The sequence below is a fragment of the Haematobia irritans genome, chromosome 4 (genome assembly GCF_050003625.1).
Source record: "Haematobia irritans isolate KBUSLIRL chromosome 4, ASM5000362v1, whole genome shotgun sequence".
NCBI classification, from domain to species: domain Eukaryota; kingdom Metazoa; phylum Arthropoda; class Insecta; order Diptera; family Muscidae; genus Haematobia; species Haematobia irritans.
Window position 1 is genome coordinate 24703363 of NC_134400.1, and position 27328 is coordinate 24730690.

The 27328-nt window shown below is 27.8% G+C and overlaps 1 protein-coding gene across 1 annotated transcript; it reads right to left on the reverse strand.

Moving 5' to 3' along the window:
- Positions 1-8016: 8016 nt before the first annotated feature.
- Pdi (protein disulfide isomerase) lies at positions 8017-27223 on the reverse strand. The gene is made up of 4 exons (XM_075308088.1): positions 26857-27223; positions 9951-10258; positions 8332-9300; positions 8017-8254 (listed from the first exon to the last, which is right to left on the reverse strand). The coding sequence occupies exons 1-4, from the start codon at positions 27011-27013 to the stop codon at positions 8192-8194; spliced, it is 1497 nt and encodes a 498-aa protein (XP_075164203.1). The 5' UTR covers positions 27014-27223; the 3' UTR covers positions 8017-8191.
- Between the last annotated feature and the right edge of the window lie 105 nt (positions 27224-27328).

The following is a 27328-nucleotide window of genomic DNA, read 5'->3' on the forward strand; positions in this document are numbered from 1 at the left end:
ATAAAATTTTGACAAAATTTTCTATAGAAGTAAAATTTTGACAAAATTTTCTATAGAAATCAATTTTGACAAAATTTTCTATAGAAATAAAATTTTGACACAGTTTTCTATAGAAATAAAATTTTGACACAATTTTCTATAGAACAAAAATTTTGACAAAATTTTCTATATAGAAATAAAAAATAATAATAAAAAAAATTTTAACAAAATGTTCTATAGAAATAAAATTTTGACAAAATTTTCTATAGAAATAAAATTGTGACAAAATTTCTATAGAAATAAAATTTTGACAAAATTTTCTATAAAAATCAAATTTTGACAAAATTTTCTATATAGAAATAAAATTTTGACAAAATTTTCAAATAGAAATAAAATTTTAACACAATTTTCTATAGAAATAAAATTTTGACAAAATTTTGTAAATAAATAGAGTTTTGACAAAATTTTCTATATAGAAATAAATTTTTAACAAAATTTGCTATATAGAAATAAAATTTTGACAAAATTTGCTATATAGAAATCAAATTTTGACAAAATTTGCTATATAGAAATAAAAAAAATAACAACAAAAATTTTGACAAAATGTTCTATAGAAATAAAATTATGACAAAATTTTCTATAGAAATCAATTTTGACACAATTTTCTATAGAAATAAAATTGTGACAAAATTTTCTATAGAAATAAAATTTTGACAAATTTTTCCATAGAAATAAAATTTTGACAAAATTTTCTATAGAAATAAAATTGTGACAAAATTTTCTATAGAAATAAAATTTTGACAAAATTTTCTATATAGAAATAAAATTTTGACAAAATTTTCAAATAGAAATAAAATTTTAACATAATTTTCTATAGAAATAAAATTTTGACAAAATTTTCTAAGTAAATAGAGTTTTGACAAAATTTTCCATATAGAAATAAATTTTTAACAAAATTTGCTATATAGAAATAAAATTGTTACAAAATTTGCTATATAGAAATAAAATTTTGACAAAATTTTCTATAGAAGTAAAATTTTGACAAAATTGTTTATAGAAATAATATGTTGACAAAATTTTTTATAGAATAAAATTTTGACAAAATTTTCTATAGAAGTACAATTTTGACAAAATTTTCTAGATATAAAATCTTGACAACATTTCCTATAGAAAAAAAATTTAGACAAAATTTTCAATAGAAATAAAATTTTGACAAAATTTTCGAAAAAAATTATGTTTAAACAAAATTTTCTATAGAAATACAATATATATACTATACAATATATATATATATATATATATATATATATATATATATATATATATATATATATATATATATATATATATATATATATATATATATATATATATATATATATATATATATATATATATATATATATATATACAACATTTCCTATAGAAAAAAAATTTAGACAAAATTTTCAATAGAAATAAAATTTTGACAAAATTTTCGAAAAAAATTATGTTTAAACAAAATTTTCTATAGAAATACAATATATATACTATACAATATATATATATATATATATATATATATATATATATATATATATATATATATATATATATATATATATATATATATATATATATATATATATATATATATATATATATATATATATATATATATATATATATATATATATATATATATATATATATATATATATATATATATATATATATATATATATATATATATATATATATATATATATATATATATATATATTGTATAGTATATATATTGTATTTCTATTGAAAATTTTGTTTAAACATAATTTTTTTCGAAAATTTTGTCAAAATTTTATTTCTATTGAAAATTTTGTCTAAATTTTTTTCTATAGGAAATGTTGTCAAGATTTTATATCTAGAAAATTTTGTCAAAATTGTACTTCTATAGAAAATTTTGTCAAAATTTTATTCTATAAAAAATTTTGTCAACATATTATTTCTATAAACAATTTTGTCAAAATTTTACTTCTATAGAAAATTTTGTCAAAATTTTATTTCTATATAGCAAATTTTGTAACAATTTTATTTCTATATAGCAAATTTTGTTAAAAATTTATTTCTATATGGAAAATTTTGTCAAAACTCTATTTACTTAGAAAATTTTGTCAAAATTTTATTTCTATAGAAAATTATGTTAAAATTTTATTTCTATTTGAAAATTTTGTCAAAATTTTATTTCTATATAGAAAATTTTGTCAAAATTTTATTTCTATAGAAAATTTTGTCACAATTTTATTTCTATAGAAAATTTTGTCAAAATTTTATTTCTATGGAAAAATTTGTCAAAATTTTATTTCTATAGAAAATTTTGTCACAATTTTATTTCTATAGAAAATTGTGTCAAAATTGATTTCTATAGAAAATTTTGTCATAATTTTATTTCTATAGAACATTTTGTCAAAATTTTTGTTGTTATTTTTTTTATTTCTATATAGCAAATTTTGTCAAAATTTGATTTCTATATAGCAAATTTTGTCAAAATTTTATTTCTATATAGCAAATTTTGTTAAAAATTTATTTCTATATAGAAAATTTTGTCAAAACTCTATTTATTTACAAAATTTTGTCAAAATTTTATTTCTATAGAAAATTGTGTTAAAATTTTATTTCTATTTGAAAATTTTGTCAAAATTTTATTTCTATATAGAAAATTTTGTCAAAATTTGATTTTTATAGAAAATTTTGTCAAAATTTTATTTCTATAGAAATTTTGTCACAATTTTATTTCTATAGAAAATTTTGTCAAAATTTTATTTCTATAGAACATTTTGTTAAAATTTTTTTTATTATTATTTTTTATTTCTATATAGAAAATTTTGTCAAAATTTTTGTTCTATAGAAAATTGTGTCAAAATTTTATTTCTATAGAAAACTGTGTCAAAATTTTATTTCTATAGAAAATTTTGTCAAAATTGATTTCTATAGAAAATTTTGTCAAAATTTTACTTCTATAGAAAATTTTGTCAAAATTTTATTTCTATATAGCAAATTTTGTAACAATTTTATTTCTATATAGCAAATTTTGTTAAAAATTTATTTCTATATGGAAAATTTTGTCAAAACTCTATTTACTTAGAAAATTTTGTCAAAATTTTATTTCTATAGAAAATTATGTTAAAATTTTATTTCTATTTGAAAATTTTGTCAAAATTTTATTTCTATATAGAAAATTTTGTCAAAATTTTATTTCTATAGAAAATTTTGTCACAATTTTATTTCTATAGAAAATTTTGTCAAAATTTTATTTCTATAGAAAAATTTGTCAAAATTTTATTTCTATAGAAAATTTTGTCACAATTTTATTTCTATAGAAAATTGTGTCAAAATTGATTTCTATAGAAAATTTTGTCATAATTTTATTTCTATAGAACATTTTGTCAAAATTTTTGTTGTTATTTTTTTTATTTCTATATAGCAAATTTTGTCAAAATTTTATTTCTATATAGCAAATTTTGTCAAAATTTTATTTCTATATAGCAAATTTTGTTAAAAATTTATTTCTATATAGAAAATTTTGTCAAAACTCTATTTATTTACAAAATTTTGTCAAAATTTTATTTCTATAGAAAATTGTGTTAAAATTTTATTTCTATTTGAAAATTTTGTCAAAATTTTATTTCTATATAGAAAATTTTGTCAAAATTTGATTTTTATAGAAAATTTTGTCAAAATTTTATTTCTATAGAAATTTTGTCACAATTTTATTTCTATAGAAAATTTTGTCAAAATTTTATTTCTATAGAACATTTTGTTAAAATTTTTTTTATTATTATTTTTTATTTCTATATAGAAAATTTTGTCAAAATTTTTGTTCTATAGAAAATTGTGTCAAAATTTTATTTCTATAGAAAACTGTGTCAAAATTTTATTTCTATGGAAAATTTTGTCAAAATTGATTTCTATAGAAAATTTTGTCAAAATTTTATTTCTATAGAAAATTTTGTCATAATTTTATTTCTATAGAAAATTTTGTCAAAATTTTTTTATTATTATTTTTTATTTCTATATAGAAAATTTCGTCAAAATTTTATTTCTATAGAAAATTTTCTCAAAATTTTATTTCTATAGAAAATTTTGTCAAAGTCTTAGTTCTATAGAAAAATTTGTCAAAATTTTATTTCTATAGAAAATTTTGTCAAAATTTTTTTTCTATAGAAAATTTTGTCACAATTTTATTTCTAAAGAAAATTTTGTCAAAATTTTATTTTATTATTATTTTTATCGGCATCGGAATTTTGTTGCTTCATTCTGTGATAAAATGAAAATTTGACTCGAATTTCAACAAATCAATGTAGATTTTGAATATGCATTTCTTGTGAGTAGCGGAATTTTCCGTTAGAGGCGCATACCAGACTTTTAAGGAAAAATTCTTCATGGCGATTTTATCGACCGTTGGAAAAGAAAAGTTCGCTAGGAATTATAGCTGTGCATAAATGCTAGTGATCGGTGCTATTCCGATGAGAGATTTTTCGAAGTGGTGAGGGTGCCATTAAATTCAAAAAATTCAGGGGTAGTAGCCACTTTTAAGACCACATTTAAGAAATTCTTTTTTGTGTCAACAATACAGTTTTGCCATGTATTTCTTATGAGATGTAAACAGTCGAAAACAATGGCTCGCGGAGTTTTCGCTAACAAATATAGCAACGCATCCCAGCAAAAAATGTGGAAGTTCTTCTAAAGGCACAACTTTAAAAGCTCTTCCAGAAATGTTCTCCCAAAGAAGTTATTTATTTTAACTGCACAGGAAGTTCATTTGAGTCAATTTTTTAAAACTCGTTTTTTTTCATATTTTTAATGGGAAATTTAAATTTTTTATTTCAAGTTGGTTAAAAACAGACCTAGAATTTATAAAATGATACAAATTACTTAAATGTTGCAAAAAAAAAAAAATGTTAAATTCTCGAAAACTTGCGAGTTTTTGAAAATACTTGATGTCAACATTCCAGACAAACGGTAGAATGCATTAAAAATCATAAAAAAGTTAAAATTTATTTATTTGTCAAAATATCGCAAAATTTCTTAATTCACATCCAAAACACCTTAAGAAGTGATGCAAATTCAGTGCAACGGCTGTTGAAATGGTGGACATCCGCCCTATGATAAGCCCATGTTAAATTCATCGCTTCTGTGCCAATTTTGCACCACTTCAGGATCCAAAAAGAACATGTTCACTACTTTTTTGGCGACGCTTTTTTGCTGGGATTTCTTATGGGTAGCGCAAATTTCGTTAGATTTCCATACCGGCTAAAAACTCGAAATTAGTACCCACCTTAATAACTCAATATACTAAAAATGTTGACAACCAAAAAATACATATGCAATTATTAAGGATTAAAAACATATTGTGCATATCTCATATTTAAATAAAAGAACTAAAACATCTGTATTTGCGTTTAATATTTGTGCTACCTGAAAATTGGAAATTCTATAGGAAATGTTGTATATATATATATATATATATATATATATATATATATATATATATATATATATATATATATATATATATATATATATATATATATATATATATATATATATATATATATATATATATATATATATATATATATATATATATATATATAACTTATTATACCCACCACCATAGGATGGGGGGTATATTAACTTTGTCATTCCGTTTATAACACATCGAAATATTGCTCTAAGACCCCATAAAGTATATATATTCTGGGTCGTGGTGAAATTCTGAGTCGATCTGAGCACGTCCGTCCGTCCGTCCGTCCGTCTGTTGAAATCACGCTAACTTCCGAACGAAACAAGCTATCGACTGGAAACTTGGCACAAGTAGTTGTTATTGATGTAGGTCGGATGGTATTGCAAATGGGCCATATCGGTCCACTTTTACGTATAGCCCCCATATGAAATTTGGTACATGGTGTCAGTATATGGTCTCTAACAACCATGCAAAAATTGATCCACATCGGTCCATAATTATATATAGCCCCCATATAAACCGATCCCCCGATTTGGCTTGCGAGGCCTCTAAGAGAAGCAAATTTCATCCGATCCGGCTGAAATTTGATACATGGTGTTAGTATATGGTCTCGAACAACCATGCAAAAATTGGTCCACATCGGTCCATAATTATATATAGCCCCCATATAAACCGATCCCCCGATTTGGCTTGCGAGGCCTCGAAGAGAAGCAAATTTCATCCAATATGGCTGAAATTTGGTACGTGATGTTAGTATATGGTCTCTAACAACCATGCAAAAATTGGTCCACATCGGCTCATAATTATATATAGCCCCCATATAAACCGATCACCAGATTTGACCTCCGGAACCTCTTGGAAGACCAAAATTCATCTGATTCAGTTGAAATTTGGTACGTGGTGTTAATATATGGCCTCAAACTCCCATGCAAAAATTGGTCGATATCGGTCCATAATTATATATAGGCCCCATATAAACCGATCCCCAGATTTGACCTCCAGAGCCCCTTGAAAGAGCAAAATACTTCCCATTCGGTTGAAATTTGGTACGTATGGTATCCAACAACCATGCAGGAATAAGAAGTTTTAAGATACACAACCCAAGTAATTCGATTGTGGATGACAGTCTTTCGTAGAAGTTTCTACGCAATCCATGGTGGTGGGTACATAAGATTCGGCCTGGCCGAACTTGCGGCCGTATATACTTGTTTAACCCTGATATTTTTGAATAATGAATTGTCATTTTTTGTTTATTTGCTTGCTTTATGCCTTTTTTTAATAAAAGACTGAATTACCTTTATTTCTGAAGTTTTTTTTATTATGTACACGCACATACATACACAATTAAATGGACTTAGGAGTAAGTCGTCAAATTCCGGGACCAATCACGACGTAAATCGAGGGATTACTGTATACAAAATTTTGTATATAGAAATAAAATTTGGAAAAAAAATCTGTATAGAAATTTTTCGTTAGAAATAAAATTTTGACAAAATTTTCTTTAGAAATAAAATTTTGACAAAATGTTCTATAGAAATAAAATTTTAACAAAATTTTTTATATAGAAATAAATGTTTGACACAAATAAATATTTGACAAAATTTTCTATAGAAATAAAATTTTGACAAAATTTTTTGTAGCAATAAAATTTTGAACAAAATTTTCTATAGAAATTCGTGGTAAATCATCTACAAAGCCCAAACCAATTATTTTTAAGAAAAAAAAACTCAGCATTTATTTTTACTATTCCGTATTATCAGTTCTTTATTTATAAATACACATATATATGATTGTTGTATTTATTTCTTTACAAAAAAATAGTTTCTCAAATGTATTTATGGAAGATTTTCTTAAGGGGTTTTGGGCTTAAATACGAATTAAACCGATTGAAACAAAAACACACACATCTAAAATTTATGTCTATACACAAAAACGAGTTTTAATATAAGAATTAGAAGTAAAAAAATGCTTTTATGTATGTTTTTAAAAATGAAAAAGAGATTTATTATTCTCTATTCAATTAAAGCCATTTAAAGGAATTTCATTATAACTATCAAACTGTCCTTAAGATAAGTTAAACCATACCAAAAAGCTATCAAATATTTTGAGGAATGGTTCTCTTCACCTAGAGAGCAATTAAAATATTTATAAAAAACAGTTTATGTTTAAAGTACGGTTTTTCTTTTTAGTTTATCATTATCATTTGTTTTAATTACATATACATTATATAAAAAATAGTATTACAAACTTATTAATTAAAAGAAAAAAACGGAAAGCAAGAGATGAAATGAACGTCTGGATGAGCCACAACGTTACAAATTTTAAAAAACAAATATGGACCCTATCTTGTGGGAAAACAAAATAGACCCTAACCTATTATTGATGATTGTATGCAAACAAAAAATGCACATTTTCTTCTCACAACAGATTTGATGAAATCTCCATATCTAAACATGTTTTGGCATGCGGCTTCGAAGGGAGTTATAATGGTAATGTAGGCATGATCACGGGGAGAAGAGGAGTAAGAAGGTATATCGGTTTCATTGAATTTATTTCCTTTTATCATATTTTCTTTTCTTTTTTAAATTAAATTAAGTATGAAGAAACATTCAAATGATTATGGCGTGTACGTTTTGTTGTTGTGGATTGGTGGGCGGAGTGGGGAAAAAAGGAAAAGTCGTTGAAACTAAAAATGTTACAAATGGAAATTTACAATTCATCCTTTTTGTGCTCATCATCCTTCTCTTCAACACTTTCTTCATCGGCATCACTCTGGAAATAGTTAAGAAAATAATAAAAAATATTAATAATATCATAATTATTTTTTTAACTTCTCAACGAACACTTACAGGTTTAACATCACCACCAGCATCCAAGAATTTAACAAATTCATCCAAAGTTCTATCCAAATTGTAGTCGATAACTTTGTTATCGCCCTTACGGAACAATTTGATGGTGGGGAAGGATGACACTTTAGTGTGTTCCAATTCATTGGCAGTGGAATCCATCTTGGCAATGACAATAGTTTCACTATCCTTGTATTTCTCACCCAATTGATCGTAGATGGGAGCCAATTGTTTGCAATGACCACACCAGGGAGCATAGAATTCAACCAAAACATCCTTGGTCTTGTCGAAGGCAACTTCATCAAAGTTGGTGGCAACCAAAACCTTAACGGGGTTCTTATCCCAATCCTCGGGCAATTCTTGTGACAACAAGTGTTGCTTCAATTTGCCATCCATGAATTTCTGCAAGAATTCGCTAATAGTTTCGGCAGACAAGTCAGTGCTTTCGGGCTTGTATTTGGCCATATCTTCTTCCAATTTGATCAAACGAATGGTGGGTACATCATCCTTGGACATGCCGAAGAATTCAAAGATACGGGCATGATCTTCTTCATCCGATGAAATGGTAACGAAAAGAATATTATTACGGTATTTCTTGGCAACTTCCTTCAAGGGATCAACATGTTTCTCAATATGACCGGCTTCCTTGGAGACGAAGAACAACAAATGGGATTTGATGGAACCACCAAAGATTTTCGAAGCAGATTCATGATTGAATTCAACAATCAAAGGCAAAGATTCAACTTGAGCGAATTTCTTAATGTCTTCAACATTGATTTCACCAGAGTACACAGATTTCTTATCATCGAAAGGTTTGAACAAGACAACAGCACCATCCTTAGCTTCGTATTTGGCAATGACATCATCGTTGGAGGTGATACCGAAAGCAAAGCTATCCAAAGCATTGGCAGCAGAAACGAAAGCCTTGGCTTCAGCAGATTCCAAATCCTTGAAGAAACCAACAACAGCAATCTGAAAGGAGAAAAACATTATTTGATTAATTTTTATCCCATGAATTGCAATCCAAAGATTCAATCTAAATACAGTGAAACCTCTCAAACTTGGACACTCTGTAAACAGGACAAAAGAATTTTCGCGAGACGTTTGGTATGCACTCATTAGTGGACACCTCCCAAATGTGGACAAAATTTAGGTGACCGTCAGTGTCAACTTCTGAGAGGTTTCACTGTATATATTTCTGAGATTACAATACTGCATTTCTTACAGAGCAACAGCAAATTAAAGGTTTATGTAGAAAACATTTAACTGCGATTTTAATTCTACGATTTTTTATGATCTTCATATTGGAATAATCGACTTTGAAATTGTTGAAAATCAACCCTAATCGATTTTTGATGTTGGTCAATATGGACTGTTGGCCAAAAATCAAATGTTGAAGTCGGAAAAGGTCGAAAAGTAGACTTTTTGAAGATAATGCTTTTTTATGAAATAATTGTTATAAATTATTTCCGTTGATGATGAATACATTAACCCAAAAACAGCTCACGAAAAAAGAAAAATTCCTGGATACTATTTCGACTTTTCAAAACTTTTTTTTTTTGAAGATCTCCCAATACTACCAACCAAATCATGGAAAAAATATTGTCTTTTTCTCAACTTACTTCATTGTCCTTCAAGAATGTCTCAGCATCTTCAACGGAAGCCAATTCCTTGGCTGGGGGACCAGTCTTCTTGCTAACCCAGCTAACAATATCGGCAGCTTGACGACCACCAGTATAATCGACAGGAGCACCGCTGCGGAAGAATTTCAAAGTGGGATAACCACGGACTTGATATTCTTCAGCCAAAGAACCTTCAACGGTAGCATCGACCTTAGCCAATTTAATGGGAGATTCTTTTTCGGCTAAGGTTTGAGCAGCTTTAGCATATTCAGGGGCCAATGATTTACAATGACCGCACCAGGGAGCATCTGCAAAAAAGAAAAAAAAAATGATTAACAATTATTAATTAAGTCAAAGAAAAACTATTAATATATATTTATTAAAAGCCAAAATTTTATTTCTATAGAAAATTTTGTCAAAATTTTATTTCTATAGAAAATTTTGTCAAAATTTTTTTTCTATAGAAAATTTTGTCAAAATTTTATTTCTATCGAAAATTTTGTCAAAATTTTATTTCTATATTTTTTTTTTTTTCATTTTTCAAATTCTTCTTTATTAATTTGATTTTTAAATACAATTCATTTAATGAGATTTTATCACAGTAGATATTACAACAAATGAGACACTGGCTGGCAATATAAGCTATGTTATTTAAGATACATATTATTAAAGGCAAAAACAGGTTAAAGACCTTTATATGAAATTAAACCAAAGTCAAATATTGTTGAAAATTAACATGCATGCAGAAGATTATCTAATTCAATAACCTAAAACAAACATATATTTTCAATTTGATAATTTAATAGTAAAATAAGAAATATTTTAATATACTCGCTCTACACAAGACCTTATCAAACAATAAGGGGAAGTTTCAATTTTGGAAAAATAATTTAAATTTAGCCTTTTGATGAAATCACAAATTTTCTCATATCCAGTTTCATTATGAAGTAATGAAGTAGAGTATCTCCAATTCTTTCCATTGATAATTTTTAAACATTTATTTTGTACAATCTGTAACTTCTCCAAATGGGTCTTTGCAGCTTTGTACCAAACTGGACATGCATATGTTAAAATAGGTCTTATGATACCTTTGAACAGTAGATTCTTATTTTTATGATTCAGCAGAGACTTTCTACACAAAAGCGGCCACAACGACCTTAACGATTTTAGCGATTTGTTACGGATCTCTTCTAAGTGTTTCCCATAAGATAATTTTTTATCTAATGTGACCCCCAGATACTTGACACTATCAGCAACCGCAATCGTTTCATCTCCAAACTTAAGCCTTCGATTCGGCTTCCTTTTAGGGGATTTATTATAAGGAAAAATGATCGCCTGCGTTTTACTGGGATTTATTTTAATCTTCCATTTCGAAAAATACCTATTGCAAGACGCCAGTCCTTTTTCCATTTTCTTCAAAAGCGCTTTAGTTACCTTACTAGTAGTAATAAGCGCAGTATCATCTGCATAATAAGCAACTTGCAAAGAAAAACTATTAATATATATTTATTAAAAGCCAAAATTTTATTTCTATAGAAAATTTTGTCAAAATTTTATTTCTATAGAAAATTTTGTCAAAATTTTTTTTCTATAGAAAATTTTGTCAAAATTTTATTTCTATCGAAAATTTTGTCAAAATTTTATTTCTATAGAAAATTTTGTTTCTATAGAAAATTGCGTCAAAATTTTATTTCTATAGAAAATTGCGACAAAATTTTATTTCTATTGAAAATTTTGCCAAAATTTTATTTTTATTGAAAATTTTGTCATAATTTTATTTCTATAGAAAATTTTGTCAAAATTTTATTTCTATAGAAAATTTTGTCAAAATTTTATTTCTAGAGAAAATTGCGTCAAAATTCTATTTCTATAGAAAATTTTGTAAAAATTCTATTTCTATAGAATATTAAGTCAAAATTTTATTTCTATAGAAAATATTGTCAAAATTTTATTTCTATAGAAAATTTTGTCAAAATTTTATTTCTATAGAAAATTTTGTCAAAATTTTGTTTCTATAGAAAATTGCGTCAAAATTTTATTTATATAGAAAATTGCGACAAAATTTTATTTCTATTGAAAATTTTGTCATAATTTTATTTCTGTAGAAATTTTTGTCAAAATTTTATTTTTATAAAAAAAATTTGTCATAATTTTATTTCTATAGAAAATTTTGTCAAAATTTTATTTCTATAGAAAATTTTGTCAAAATTTTATTTCTATAGAAAATTTTGTCAAAATTTTATTTCTGTAGAAAATTTTGTCAAAATTTTATTTCTATAGAAAATGTTGTCAAAATCTTATTTCTATAGAAAATTTTGTCAAAATTTTATTTCTATGGAAAATTTTGTCAAAATTCTATTTCTATAGAAAATTTTGTCAAAATTCTATTTCTATAGAAAATTTTGTCAAAATTTTATTTCTATAGAAAATTTTGTCAAAATTCTATTTCTATAGAAAATTTTGTAAAAATTCTATTTCTATAGGATATTATGTCAAAATTTTATTTCTATAGAAAATATTGTCAAAATTTTATATCTATAGAAAATTTTGTCAAAATGTTATTTCTATAAAAAATTGCGACATCATTTTATTTCTATAGAAAATATTGTCAAAATTTTATTTCTATAGAAAATTTTGTCAAAATTTAATCCCTATAGAAATTTTTGTCAAAATTTTTTTTATAAAAAAAATTTGTCATAATTTTATTTCTATAGAAAATTTTGTCAAAATTTTATTTTTATAGAAAATTTTGTCAAAATTTTATTTCTATAGAAAATGTTGTCAAAATTTTATTTCTATAGAAAATTTTGTCAAAATTTTATTTCTATAGAAAATTTTGTCAAGATTCTATTTCTATAGAAAATTTTGTCAAAATTCTATTTCTATAGAAAATTTTGTCAAAATTCTATTTCTATAGAAAATTTTGTCAAAATTCTATTTCTATAGAAAATGTTGTCAAAATTCTATTTCTATAGAAAATTTTGTCAAAATTCTATTTCTACAGAAAATTTTGTCAAAATTTTATTTCTATAAAAAATTGCGTCAAAATGTTATTTCTATAGAAAATTACGACATTTTATTTCTATAAAAAATTGCGTCAAAATTTTATTTCTATAGAAAATATTGTCAAAATTGTATTTCTACAGAAAATTGCGACATTTTATTTCTATAGAAAATTTTGTCAAAATTTTATTTCTATAGAAAATTTTGTCAAAATTTTATTTCTATAGAAAATATTATCAAAATTGTATTTCTATAGAAAATTGCGACATTTTATTTCTATAGAAAATTTTGTCAAAATTTTATTTTTATAGAAAATTTAAGTATCTCTTAGTTGGAGTGGAATGTTTTGCAAAAACTACCAAAACATCAAGAATTCTACCTATCTACCAAACAGTAAAAAAATCTACCATTTTTGGTAAAATTCTAACAACTGTGGCAACCGTGCTAGGGAGGGGCCTCCTTTTTACAAAGTTCGAGCGGCAGCATTACTGAGAGGGTATACAAGTTTTGGTGTAGTTCGATCATACTAAACAGCAAATGCTTTCCCATTTTCAGCAGCCATTTTGCTGTTTTAATAGATTTTTCTCCAGTTACGACTATTAAATTTCTCTTTTCCAATATTTACATATTAATAGAATATAAAAAAATAAATGAAGCAAAATATTATCAACGTTACAGCTTCTAAGCGAAGTAATAACAGATACTTCATGACACTTGATTTTATAATTTTGCATTAATTAATATACGTATAATGAAATAAACTATAGCATCTGTAATTTACGTTTGAAATTTCACGGCATCTCCTTCAAGAAAACACGGCCACGTATGTAAATTATTTCCCTACAACAAAATAACCCAGTAGCAAGTAATCATAAAATTGTAAAAGACCCCAAGAGTAGTGTAGGTGTTATAAAAAATTATCTTTTTTTGCAGCTCTTGGTGTTGTTGTTTCTTTTTTTGTGTGTTTTCATCATGAATTGTGAACAATTGTATATGACAGCCGTCTGACTGGCTATCTGCATACAATGACGTCTATGGTTTTAAAACAATTATAATAATAAGAAAAAAAAAAACACAAAAACATTATGTTAAACAACCCTGGTTAGGGAATGGAACATGTGTATGCCGTTCATGGGAGAATAAACAGAACCGGTATGTGAGCCACCGCCACGTACATTTTTGTTTGTTTAGAAGATTTTTTTGTCTCTGTAAGAAAGTAAGACATACGTGGCCTTTTAAGATTTGAAAAATTCTATAGACAAATCCATAGCCAGAGAGAGTGTAAGAGTTAATGTTTATTATAAAATTGAAATGGACTGTTTGAATAAAAAGCAAAAATAAAAATATTAAAAGAATTTTGTTTTTCTCTATCAGCGAAAAAGGAAAAAAAATAAGACATACGTGGCCCTTATAAAATTATCGCTATGAAATTCTTCATACCGATAAAGTTTATGTTTATTAAAAAAATGGAATTAAAATGAATTAGTTTCATTCGAGAAATTAAAAACAACAAAAATACTTTTAGCAGTATCTAGGTCGTATATGTGTTTGTAGGTTTTGCTTTAGTCAATGGGCCAACGCCATGTAGTGAAGTCTCCAAAATTTGCCAGCAAAAGATAAGAACTATAATGAAGCATTGGATTAAGATTCACACTACATCATATATAATAATGAAATAGAAATTCTAAAAAAAATCGACCCTGCCCCGACTGCTAAAAAATGTGCACGACCTATTTGTAAAATTGATTTCATTCACACAATATCTAATGAAATATCCTTAAACGGAGAAAACTAAACATCTTGGCCGAAATCGAAATCGTAGTGAAAGTGTAGACCAGAGCCAATTTGGACAAATTTTTTTGTAGAAATAAAATGTTGACAAAATTTTCTATAGAAATAAAATTTTGAGAAATTTTTCTATAGAAATAAAATTTTGACAAAATTTCCCAAAGAAATAAAATTTTGAGAAATTTTTCTATAGAAATAAATTCTTCAAAAAATTTTCTATAGAAATAAATTCTTGAGAACATTTCTATAGAAATAAAATGTTGACAAAATTTTCTATAGAAATAAAATTTTGAGAAAATTTTCTATAGAAATAAAATTTTGATAAATTTTTCTAAAGAATTAAATTCTTGAGAATATTTTCTATAGAAATAAATTCTTGAGAACATTTTCTATAGAAATAACATTTTGAGAAAATTTTCTATAGAAATAAAAGTTGTCGCAATTTTCTATAGAAATACAATTTTGATATTTTCTATAGAAATAAAATTTTGACAAAATTTTCTATAGAAATAAAATTTTTATTGTTGTTTTTTTGTTTTTTGATCTCAGCTTAAAGCCATGCATTGACTAAACTACAAGTGTAGCTTAACCAACAGAGGAAAAGTATGCTTTTTTTCGGGAGGTTCAAGTGTAGTTCACGTTGGGTTGAGTGAATTACCCGAATTTATTCTGATAATTGGTTGATAGTTTTGCTGCAAGTAGAGGATGCTGATGAGGAATGTGGTAATTCCGAAACAGCTGTACATCCAACCATCTTGCAGTCTATAGGGCTTTGCCCAAATAAATTTGACAAGCATACTTTTCCTCTGTTGGTTAAGCTACACTTGTAGTTTAGTCAATGCATGGCTTTAAGCTGAGATCAAAAAACAAAAAAACAACAATAACGATTGAAGAGAAGCCAACAATAACAAACAAAACGAAATAAAATTTTGACAAAATTTTCTATAGAAATAAAATGTTGACAAAATTTTTTTAGAAATAAAATGTTGACATTTTTTTTAGAAATAAAATTTTGACAAAATTTTCTCTATAGAAATAAAATTGTGGCAAAATATTCTACAGAGAAAAATTTACAAAATTTTCTCTATAGAAATAAAATTTTGGCAAAATATTCTATAGAGAAAAATTTACAAAATTGTCTTTATAGAAATAGAATTTTTACAAAATTTTCTATAGAAATAGAATTATGACAAAATTATCTATAGAAATAAAATTATGACAAAATTTTCTATAAAAATAAAATTTTGGCAAAATTTTCAATAGAAATAAAATTTTGTCGCAATTTTCTATAGAAATAAAATTTTGACGCAATTTTCTATAGAAACAAAATTTTGACAAAATTTTCTATAGAAATAAAATTTTGACAAAATTTTCTATAGAAATAAAATTTTGACAAAATTTTCTATAGAAATAAAATTTGGACAAAATTTTCTATAGAATAAAAATTTTCTCTTTCTGTTTCTCTAACTCATCAGGGTTTGATTATCTCACGATTTGAAGCTTTCCCTTTTATATCTGTGTTGACATTGCACTAAAATGAGTTCTAACGCAGAGATATTGCTTGAGTGGATCTATGGAAAATTAATTAAAATCCATGTTGAAAATTCATTCTCTCGATTTCTGATAGTAATCGGTAGAGCTACAAAAATATAAACAATATTTTTTAGTTTTCATTTAAGTTTTTAAGTTTTCATTTATATTTCACATATTTCACAATATAGCTGATAAACCACACCTATAGCTATAGAAAGCTACTCGTATGCATCGTAACAATACCAAATTAAACATCTACAAATCTTATCTGGGGGAGAATTATACAATTTCAATGGTAATGCAAAGAAACAGAAAATTTTAAGGCAAAAAATAAATGAATAGACGTCGTGGATATAAAAACTTGAAAACGGATATAAAACTTAACGCAAAAGAAAAGAAGTCCGTCAATGGCATTTGCAAATCTGTGCTGTTGTTTTTAAACAATTGTATTTAGTAAATCTATGAATGAATTTCATTCATAATATGAATTAGAATTAGATTGTGTTCCATTTTTTATAAACCACACGTGCCCAGTTGCGTTTAACCACAGAGATACATTTATGGTGGGAGAATATTAATGTTACGATTTGGTTAGTGATGGTTAAAAAGCAACAATATGGACATAAAAATTAGTGAGTGGTTATAAAATCTATAGATTCAATACCTTGGAATAAGCGACTAAACATAAGTTGAAATTTATAATAGGACACCAATGCTCTTAACGTGATGTTGTATCTGCTGCAATGTGCCACGACAGATTAATAAGATTATGTAAATAAACAATCGCTTTAGTTTAAGGATACATTTAAATCCACAGATCTATGTTGGTGGAAGTGGTAGTCATATTTCATTATGTACATTGGTTAAATCCCTCATTAGTAGGAGTTATACAATCGTTAAAAACTCCGACGAAAGGGTTTTTGTTTATCCATATTTATATGCAAGTAGATTGTGTGATTCACATCAACGATTTATACCTAAACATAGGGCAACTATTGCCTGTTCACTGGTTTTCAAACTAAGATTTTTGCTATAAATATTCTATAGTCTAATACATTTTTATATCAACATTTTCCGAGAGAAACTGCCCCATATTGGCTCGATGTTTCTGGCTAACTACGGAAAAATTTCCAAAGTTTTAAATTGATGAAATAAAATTGCAAAAAAAATAAAACCAACCATCAAAATTTGATAAAAAATTTCAAGATGAGATTTTTTCTTTATTTTTGTAGATTTTTGATAGAATTTTCTTAAAAATTTGGTAGATTAGTTTTGACTCGAGTGGCAACCGTGGTTGCGAAGCGATTTTTGTTTAATCGCCGATTTTTTTAACCGCGTATATATCAACGATTTAACAACACGCTCAGATTGTACTCAAGAATTGGTCTGACAAAGTAGGTAAATAGCCCCTTTGTAACGTAAGGATACGAAAACTCTTTCGCCCCGCGCTTCATGAAACCTAGGACTCCAATGGTCCTATTCACCATTGTAGTAATGTGACTATTAAAATTCAGTTTTTGATCCATCAATATCAAGGCCAAAATTCGATTTGAATTAAATTTTTAAAGAAGAATCGGCTTCTTGACGCCGAAAGCAAATTTCGATATTTGGCCGGAGGATTCATAAGATTTGGCCTGCCCGAACTTACGGCTCCATATACTTGTTTTAATTGGCTTTGGTTGTTGATATCAGCATTTCTGTGATTGAGAAAATTGCAATTAAAAATTGGAGTCTCTTTTTTGTAGGTTAGAATTTTCATTTTTTTTTTTTTCGATATACTAAATTGTCTTCTTCACAAATATTTTCAAAATTTTTCCAATTAAAATTTTAATTGCATTTAAAAACAAACTATACAAAATATGTAATTGTATACAAATGTAATTTATTCAACTAATTGTTTTAATAACACAAAAATGAACCGAATGAATGAATTTTTGTGATTTATCGACTTGAAACTTGGCACAAGTAGTTGTTATTGATGTAGGTCGGATGATATTGAAAATGGGTCATATCGGACCACTTTTACGTATAGCCCCCATATAAACGGACGCTCAGATTTGGCTTGCGGAGCCTCTTGGAGAAGCAAAATTCATCTGATCCGGTTGAAATTTGGTACATAGTGTTTGTATATGGTCTCTCACAACCATGCACAAATTGGTCCAAATCGGTCCATAATTATATATAGCCCCCATATAAACCGATCCCCAGATTTGATCTCCGCAGCCTCTTGGAGCAAAATTCCTCTGTTCCTGTGAAATTTGATGAGTGGTTTTAGTATATGGTCTCCAACAACCATGAAAAAATTGGTCCATATCGGTCTATAATTATATATAGCCCCCATATAAACCGATCACCAGATATGACCTCCGGAGCCTCTTGGAGGAGCAAAATTCATCCGATCCGGCTGAAATTTGGTATATGGTGTATATGGTCACTAACAACTGTGCGAAAATTGGTCCACATCGGTCCATAATTATATATAGCCCCCATATAAACCGATCCCCAGATTTGGCTTGCGGAGCCTCTAAGAGAAGCAAAATTCATCCGATCCGGTTGAAATTTGGTGCGTGGTGTATATAGTCTCTCACAACCACGCAAGAATTGGTCCACATCGGTCCATAATTATAAATAGCCCCCATATAAACCGATCCCCAGATTTGGCTTGCGGAGCCTCTAAGAGAAGCAAATTTCATCCGATCCGGCTGAAAGTTGGTACATAGCACTAATATATAGTCTCTCACAACCCCGCAAGAATTGGTCCAAATCAGTCCATACTTATATATAGCCCCTATATAAACCGATCCCCAGATTTGGCTTGCGGAGCCTCTAAGAGAAGCAAATTTCATCCGATCCGGCTGAAATTTGGTACATGGTGTAAGTATATGGTTTCTAACAACTATGCAAAAATTGGTCCATATCGGTCCATAATTATATATAGTCCCCATATAAACCGATCCCCAGATTTGTCCTCCGGAGCCTCTTGGAGGAGCAAAATTCTTCCGATTAGGTTGAATTTTGGTTCGTGGTGTTATTATATGGTCTCTAACAACGATGCAAAAATTGGTCCATATCGGTCCATAATTATATATAGCCCCCATATAAAAAATGTGCCCCAGATTTGATCTCCGGAGCCTCTTGGAGAAGCAAAATTCATCCGATCCGGTTGAAATTTGGAACGTGGTGTTAGTATATGGCCGCTAATAACCATGCCAAAATTGGTCCATATCTGTCTATATAGCCGATCCCCAATCACACAAAATTTGGTCCTTATCGGTTCATAATCATGGTTGCCACTCGAGCCAAAAATAATCTACCAAAATTTTATTTCTACAGAAAATTTTGTCCCAATTTTACTTCTATAGAAAATGTCGAAATTTTATTTCTATAGCAATTTTTGTCAAAATTTTATTTCTATAGAGAATTTTGTCAAACTTAATTATATACGTATTTAATCGGCCTTTTTTAGTTTTATATATATATCCCGTATGGATTAACTTATAATTTAGAAGACGGTGTTAGGAAGTTTTAAGATACATTGCCATCGGCAAGTGTTACCGCAACCCAAGTAATTCGATTGTGGATGACAGTCTTCAGTAGAAGTTTCTACGCAATCCATGTTGGAGGGTACATAAGCTTCGGCCTGGCCGAACTTACGGCCGTATATACTTGTGTTTTTTTTTTAATAATTTGTTTAAATTCAATTAAAAATTGGAAAAAATATTTTATGTTTTATGTCATAAAAACAAAAAATTAAAATTGTAGGTTAGGAAATTATTATTATACTTGGTATACTGAATTATTTTATGATAATATCCCATTCACATTAGGCTCGTAGAAATCCACACAAATTATAGTTGAAATAAAATTAAAGTGAATTTTGACAATCGGCAACTACAACAATATTTATTCTCAAATTTCGTGAATCACTTTCTCTTCCGCGCCCACATGGTAGCAGTACGCCGCTTTAAGGTTAGAAACTTTTTTTCTTTTTCGCGATATTCTGATATACAGAATTTTTTATGCTAATTTTTGGACCGGTTTTTTCAAAATTCACACTCCCTTACGATATTAAGACAAGAAATTGGGTCAACTAATAAAACAATGTTAATAGATCCATCAAATATCTTTGATCTTGAGTCATTGTATTTGTTTTTCTAAAAAAAAATCTGCCATTCTCTTTTCAAATCTATTGTTGGATTGGAGCAACCACTGATTAGTTTCTTGATGGAGCAACCAAAAGTAGGCGCGTAAGCAAACCGTTATATTTCAAAGACAAGAAGTTCAATAACCTCAATCTCCGACATTAAGCCATGTTGAAGAAATGTTGGCCATTGACTTGGTAGATATTTGTGTTGAATAGTTTTGTACACACACACATAACACATAGCATAGCACAGAAAAAATACAACCAAACCGGATGGTGGTTTTGTGCGTTTTTTTATAAGTCATTCGCCGGTTATTGTTTTTGTTTCTTTTATAGTTATTTTTATTTATTTTTTCGTTTCATTTGCTTACATATGGTCTCGAAAAAAAACTATGAAGTTCAATCCTACACCTATGAGGTGATTAAAAATTATTTTTATACGTGTTGTTATAACAAGATTTTGAAGAAAGTTTGTTTTGAGCGAGTTTTTGGGTGTTGTTGTAACTTTATGCTCTCTGTGTTTTATGGAAAATAGTAAAGTAGTCTGATTTTGTTTGTTAAATTAATGTTGTTGCAATTCACCGCAGTTGCAAAACTTTTCATTTTGCCGACATTTATTACTTTATTGAATTTTTGTAATACAAGTACCATTGAAAAAAAAAAAAAAAAACTGCAAATATGAGCAGTCGGTATCCGCTGTTTCAATATTGTAATTTTTGTTATAACGTCCAGCAATTTATGAAATTTGTATAGTTTTAAGCAAGTTCCCATGAAACATAAAAGTTAGGGGAATAGGGCAACAAAATCTATATTGGCCAAAAACTGTCTAATCTGTTTTTTTTTTTATTTTTTCACATCACATTCTTACAAATATTTGTATCAATTTTTTTATTACGATCAAAAAATATTTAAACTGACCCAGTAATTTAATTTAAGGTCAATGTATAGTTTTTTCCATATTACTCCAATTCTTCAAAAAAATAATAGTGATATAGAATGATAATAGAATTTTACTATGGCTTTATAGCTTCCCTGTAGGAAGACTGTGGTTTAGTGTCTCAAAGTCACCACTTTTGTCAACTGTTATGGTGACATAGTCAACAAATGGTCTACATTTGGTAGACATTTTTGACAGCTGTAAAAAAATAATATGAGCAAAAGAAATTTAAAAAGACTAGTGAAAAACAATCGTATATAAATATCGCAAAAAAAAACTTCGAGAGGACAGTGAGCCTAGGCAGAGTTCGGTGGACATTTTATTGCGTCTTTGATGGATAGGACCAACAGATATCAGAATTTTTAAGTTAAAATAGTGGTTATTCGAAACAGCATCAACCAGAAAGTGCCCAGAGGAACTACCGATTAAATTAAAGGAGGGAAGCCAAGATCTTAGCGGCTATGATAGGTAAAATCTGTATAAGCTACGTATTATATTATATATTATTAATTTTTCTATTTTCAGTCGTTATTGCCAATTCTGCGGAATTGTCAGATAAATATTTAAGAGATACATGCAAGTAAACCACTAGAAGCAAGTCACAAAATAAGAAAGATGGAAGCGATGACAACGAGGACAACTTGATCTAACATATTTATTGAACTAGCTATAGGACCCATGTGTAATTTGATTTCATTGTATGTTAATTTTGTGCAAATACACAAAATAAATAATATAAATTAAATCAAAAATGTAAAATTTTTTACAAAAACAAAAAGTGTTGACTAAAGGAGCGACAAAGTACTACTGACTCATTAGTTTCAATGTCTCCATATGGTCCCATAAGTACCATCTAGTCAGTAGTTCTACTGTCAGTAGTGGATTTTCAATGACAAGCATATGTTAAATGTCTATAGTAAAATACATTGTGTGGGGTATACTTTGTCAGTAGTACTGGTGACATGGTCAGTAGTGATTCACTACAGTTTCACTATTGACATTTCCTACAGGGTTAGGTTCCAATTCCATTTTTTTTATTTTTATTTAAACAATCAACAAAAAAAAATCCTATTCTCATATATCCGGTGGAGTATGTTATCATGAAATTTGGGTTACTAAGACATTTATGGTATATTACTTAAACTCAACAAAGTAAGACGTGGAGCTAATTCTTATCCATTAATGATTTTAAATGCAGAAAGACACATCGAAAAAAAAAATGTTGATAACATCTTTGTGACCTTAGCCATTCCCCTAAGACTCCTTAGTCAACATAACAACATAAGATTATCGTATGATGCTGCAACTATTATCATCAATATGCATTTCTTTAAAGGTCACGATCTTTGAGATTTTTTTATTTTAAAATCATAATCGAAATCATAATTCTGTATAAAGCCACTAAGGTAATATATAAAAGAAATGTTGATAAGCTTCAACATCCAGGTATAATAAAGAACGTGTCCATTCTCATTAATGATTAATAAAAAATAAAAAAAGAATTTAGATAAGAAAATAACATAGGCAACATATCTCTGATGAGTACAAATAAAATAAGTGGTTCTTTCGTAAATATAATGAATTACTTTTTGTTTTGGAATGGAATCTTTTGAATGATATTTTATTTATAGTATTAAAAAATACTTACAAGATGATTAATAATAGGAATTGAGAAAAGAAAATACCAGCATCGGCAAAACATATCTGAAGAAACCTACTTTAAGACAGAAATATATATGTAAAATACTTGGATTTTTTAATATAATGAATTGCTTTTTTGTATATTGCATTGAACATAGCCTCATTGATAAAGGAGCGTTTTTTTTTGGAAGATATGTTATTTATATCGTCTTAAAAAATATTTTGAGATAAGGAGCCGTTGGTTTTTATTCAATATAGATAGAGAATATTTTCGGACGTGTATATATATGTATATGTATATGTATATGTATGATTTATGTGTTTCTAAGTTCCTTACTAATCAGGAGATATATGATAAGAATGATTTGATAGCCACGATAGTTGTAGCTAACAGAACATAAATAAGAAATTGAAATTGGGGGGAAAACTCCAACAAATAAAGTTTAATTATCATAGCGTGCAATTTTAAAAATGAGAAACGTGGACGGTATTCTATAATTTAGTTTAATGTATAGAACACAAAATCATAATTATTACACTATAAGAGAATTGTACAAAGAGGAAATCTTTTAAAGTAGTCAGCCTAAAAATCAATAGGAATAGGAGAAAACATTAGTTTTTATGAAATTAGAGGTAAAACATGAGTTTTGCATATGAAATTAGTGTACATAGCCGGGAAAACATTGTTTTTTTTTTTTGTGAAATTGGGTAAAACATTAGGTTTAGAGGTATGAAATAAATGCACTAAGCCGTAGGAAAGCCGACTCTCGAAAAGCCTGCATTTTATCACTACTGGAGTTGCATTACCTCGTTATGAGATTGATAAAACAGACATAATAGCGCTTGTCCCAAATTTAAATCCAGAGAATTAACCTTCGTCAAAATGACGTTGCGTAATTTCATTTTTGATCTACAATGCATTTTAGTCGATTGATGAATGATAAATTGAAGTTATACTAATTCAACTAATTTATGAATTTTGGTTTTATACTAATTAAAAACAAATTGAAGAAATTGTCGCTAGAGGATATTGGGCTTATATAAATATTTCAAGGTATTATTTATGGCTGAATGATGAAAAAGAACCGATTATCTGATTTAGCATTTAAAAGGATGGCCGTAAAGTAAAATTTATTAAATTTTAATTTTCATCTAATTATACAATTATTTTTCGAGCTTTATGGACAGATATAGATTAAGGAACATGGTTAATAGAGCCATTGAAAAGAAAACACCAGATACAAATCTATACACGCCTGGACTGTACATGTTTCGGTTCGGGCGAATGAACCTTTCCACAGCCTTTAGTATAGATCTGGCTGGGAGAGATAACTCAATTTTGGGCCCTTTATGCTAACTCCTTATGGAGAAAACATTTGGGAAATTTCCTCTTACAAATTGAATCATCTTTTCTCCCACTGTACATCATCTTTTCATATAACTTACAAGTCCCTTAATCTTATTTCCATGTTAGCTTGATACCGAAACAGCCGATTAACGTCCAAATGCATGATATTTTATTTTACAATTAATTATTGTTCGAGCTTTATGGACAAATTACATCAAGGAATTTGATCTATGGAACCATTGACAAGAAAACGCCAGATACAAATCTATATACGCCTAGACTGTACATCTTTCAGTTTGGGCGAATGAATTTGTACTTTATTCGTCATATAAAGAGGAGATATTACTGAGAATTTAGCGATGTCGATATCTTTGGTGGAAGCCGATTTTTGGCAAAAGTCAATAAAAATAAAATTTAATGTTTCGTGAGCTTTCCTTTAAAACATATTTGGTTGAACAAATAAAGAAAATCCTTTTCATATTTCTTGCAGTAAAAGTCCGATAGTTTGACAGAGTTTTATGAGTATCTCTTGAAACTAAAGATAACATTTAAAAAAGTCCTCCAAACAATCTCATGAGTGATAATCGATCTTTGGAAGAATTCCGAAGACGGACTTTCGACTTTGAGCTCAAATGAGCTCAACAAGGGATACAGAAGTTAGGTTAGGGGTAGTGGCAGTCAGAAATTTCAGGCTCCCTTAGACGATTGTGATACCACAGTGGTGAACTCTACTCTTATTACTGAATGCTGTTTAGCTCAATGACAAGTTACCTCCTTTTTATACAGAATAAAAAAGTCGATACCAACTTGTAGTAATCTTCAAAAATGGAAAAATGGACTTTTGATTATTTTGTTTTGAAAATCGAGTCAAATCGACTACTTATATTTTGATGTCAACTTTTAACGAAATAATCGAAAATTTGTCTTGGAATTGAATGGTGAACGTCGAAACGCAGAACTTTTTATTCTATACTTTTCTACTTTTTATTCTATAAATCTCAATAATGGCGTATGTTAAATGTGGACAAATTTTAAAAAGGTAAATTTGGAATTTGGAAAAATATGTATATTTTTTGGTTCCATATGGTAAATGAAATAAAATTAAATCAAATTAAAAGTAGACTTTTTGTGTCATTATCCACAACAGCACATTTAAGTAGGGCATAATAGAATATTTGAGGGAGAATAGCCAAGAAATTTTGTTGCTGTGAGCTTCGGCAAAATCTCATCCAATTTGCAAAGCAAAATTGTCCTTTATCCCAGAATGGGGAAGGGTATAACTCTGTCCACAAAGAAATCAAGTTTGTTCTTAAATCATAGAACATACAATCTAATTTGTCTTATTCCATATTTCAAAGATCATTGGTGTCATCGACAACTTGGATATGGAATGCCCCGTCCATAGTACTTCAGTGGTCTAACTTCACACAAAGAGTAATATTTTTAAGTCGAAAGGCGGAAAAACCGACATTTTCAATAATGGCTTAAATGTGGATTACTTTTTTCAAATTTTAAAAAGTCAAATAGTTATCTAAATTTGCGGAAGCGGTATTTTCCAACATTTTTAAATGTCGAAAATACGATTTTTTATTTATTGCCGATATCAGCATATTTAAACAGAATCCCTCTAGCCAAGTTTTAGGGGAAAACGAACAAGAAATATTATATGATCTTCAGCGATATCCGATTCAATGTGAATTTTATTACAGTCATTATGACATAGAATCGCTACAAAGTAAAAATATTCTATATCCCGGAATGGGGAAGGGTATAACAATGTCCACGTGAAACCAAGTATGTTCTTAAATTTTAGAATATAAATTGCACCTTAAATTTTTGGCTTATTGCAGCCATAATAAAATCGGAATTGAATACAGCAGCACTGATGTAAAGTATACATCCATCTAAATGAATTTAACATCATGATTATCCAAATTTAACCAAATCTACCAATGTGTCACCCCAATTGTATCAAATTTTACCATTCAGTTTTACTAGGACAGACCGTAATTTTTGTATTTTTTTGGAAATATAATATTCCCTAGTAAAATGCAACTTGAAATTAGCTAACTATTTCGTAATTTAATTCCTTTAGAAAAGAAATTATCCCAAGAAAGCAACAACTAAATATTGACACGTCAACAGTAACAACTACAATGATACAACACAGTCAGAATCAAATACACAAGAATGGGCCGCCGGGGGGAGAAAGAAAGCGTGAGAGAGGATTTACTCTAACTGTTCTGAGAAGATTAGATGAATAAAAGATAAACTGCAATAAAGAGTATTGCAAAAACAAATGCACTGCGTGACAATGGTGTGTGTCGCGTTTGTGCCGGGACAAATACAAATGAAGAAAAATGTACACGCAGACAATTTTTCTTAGATTGCCGGATAACCGAAGAACTTAGTAATTTTAAAAGCGTCATTGTGCCATTTGGCCAGTAATTATGTATATTTCTATTCTATAAAACGTACACACACGTACACATCACTTTTAATTTATACTTACAGAATTCCACCAAGATGAATTCATTATCGTCAATGGCCTTTTTGAAGTTCTTCTCTGTTAAAACTAAAACTCCATCTTCGACTTTAATTTCTTCTTCGGCTTGAACGCCCAAAGTGGCCACAGCCACAAACAGTAACGAACACAATAGGAATTTCATATTTTCTGTTTTTTTCTAAGCGCGTATTATTCTTTTAGTTTCTATTTAATATTTTCCCCCTTAATTTTTGCGGAAAAATATATAAATTAACTATATAATATAACTGGATTGCCCACACACACTAAAAAAATTAGAGGGACAGACAACTATAAACCGCGCAATCCCTGACCAGCAACGATGTTCTCGCGTCGATATTTAAATGTTAAATGGTAAATTATCAAAGTGTAGAGAAATGAAAGTTAACATGTTTAAATGACAGCGAACAAAAAGAGATGCAGAGAATGACACGTCATTGAAAACAAAACATAGGCGTTG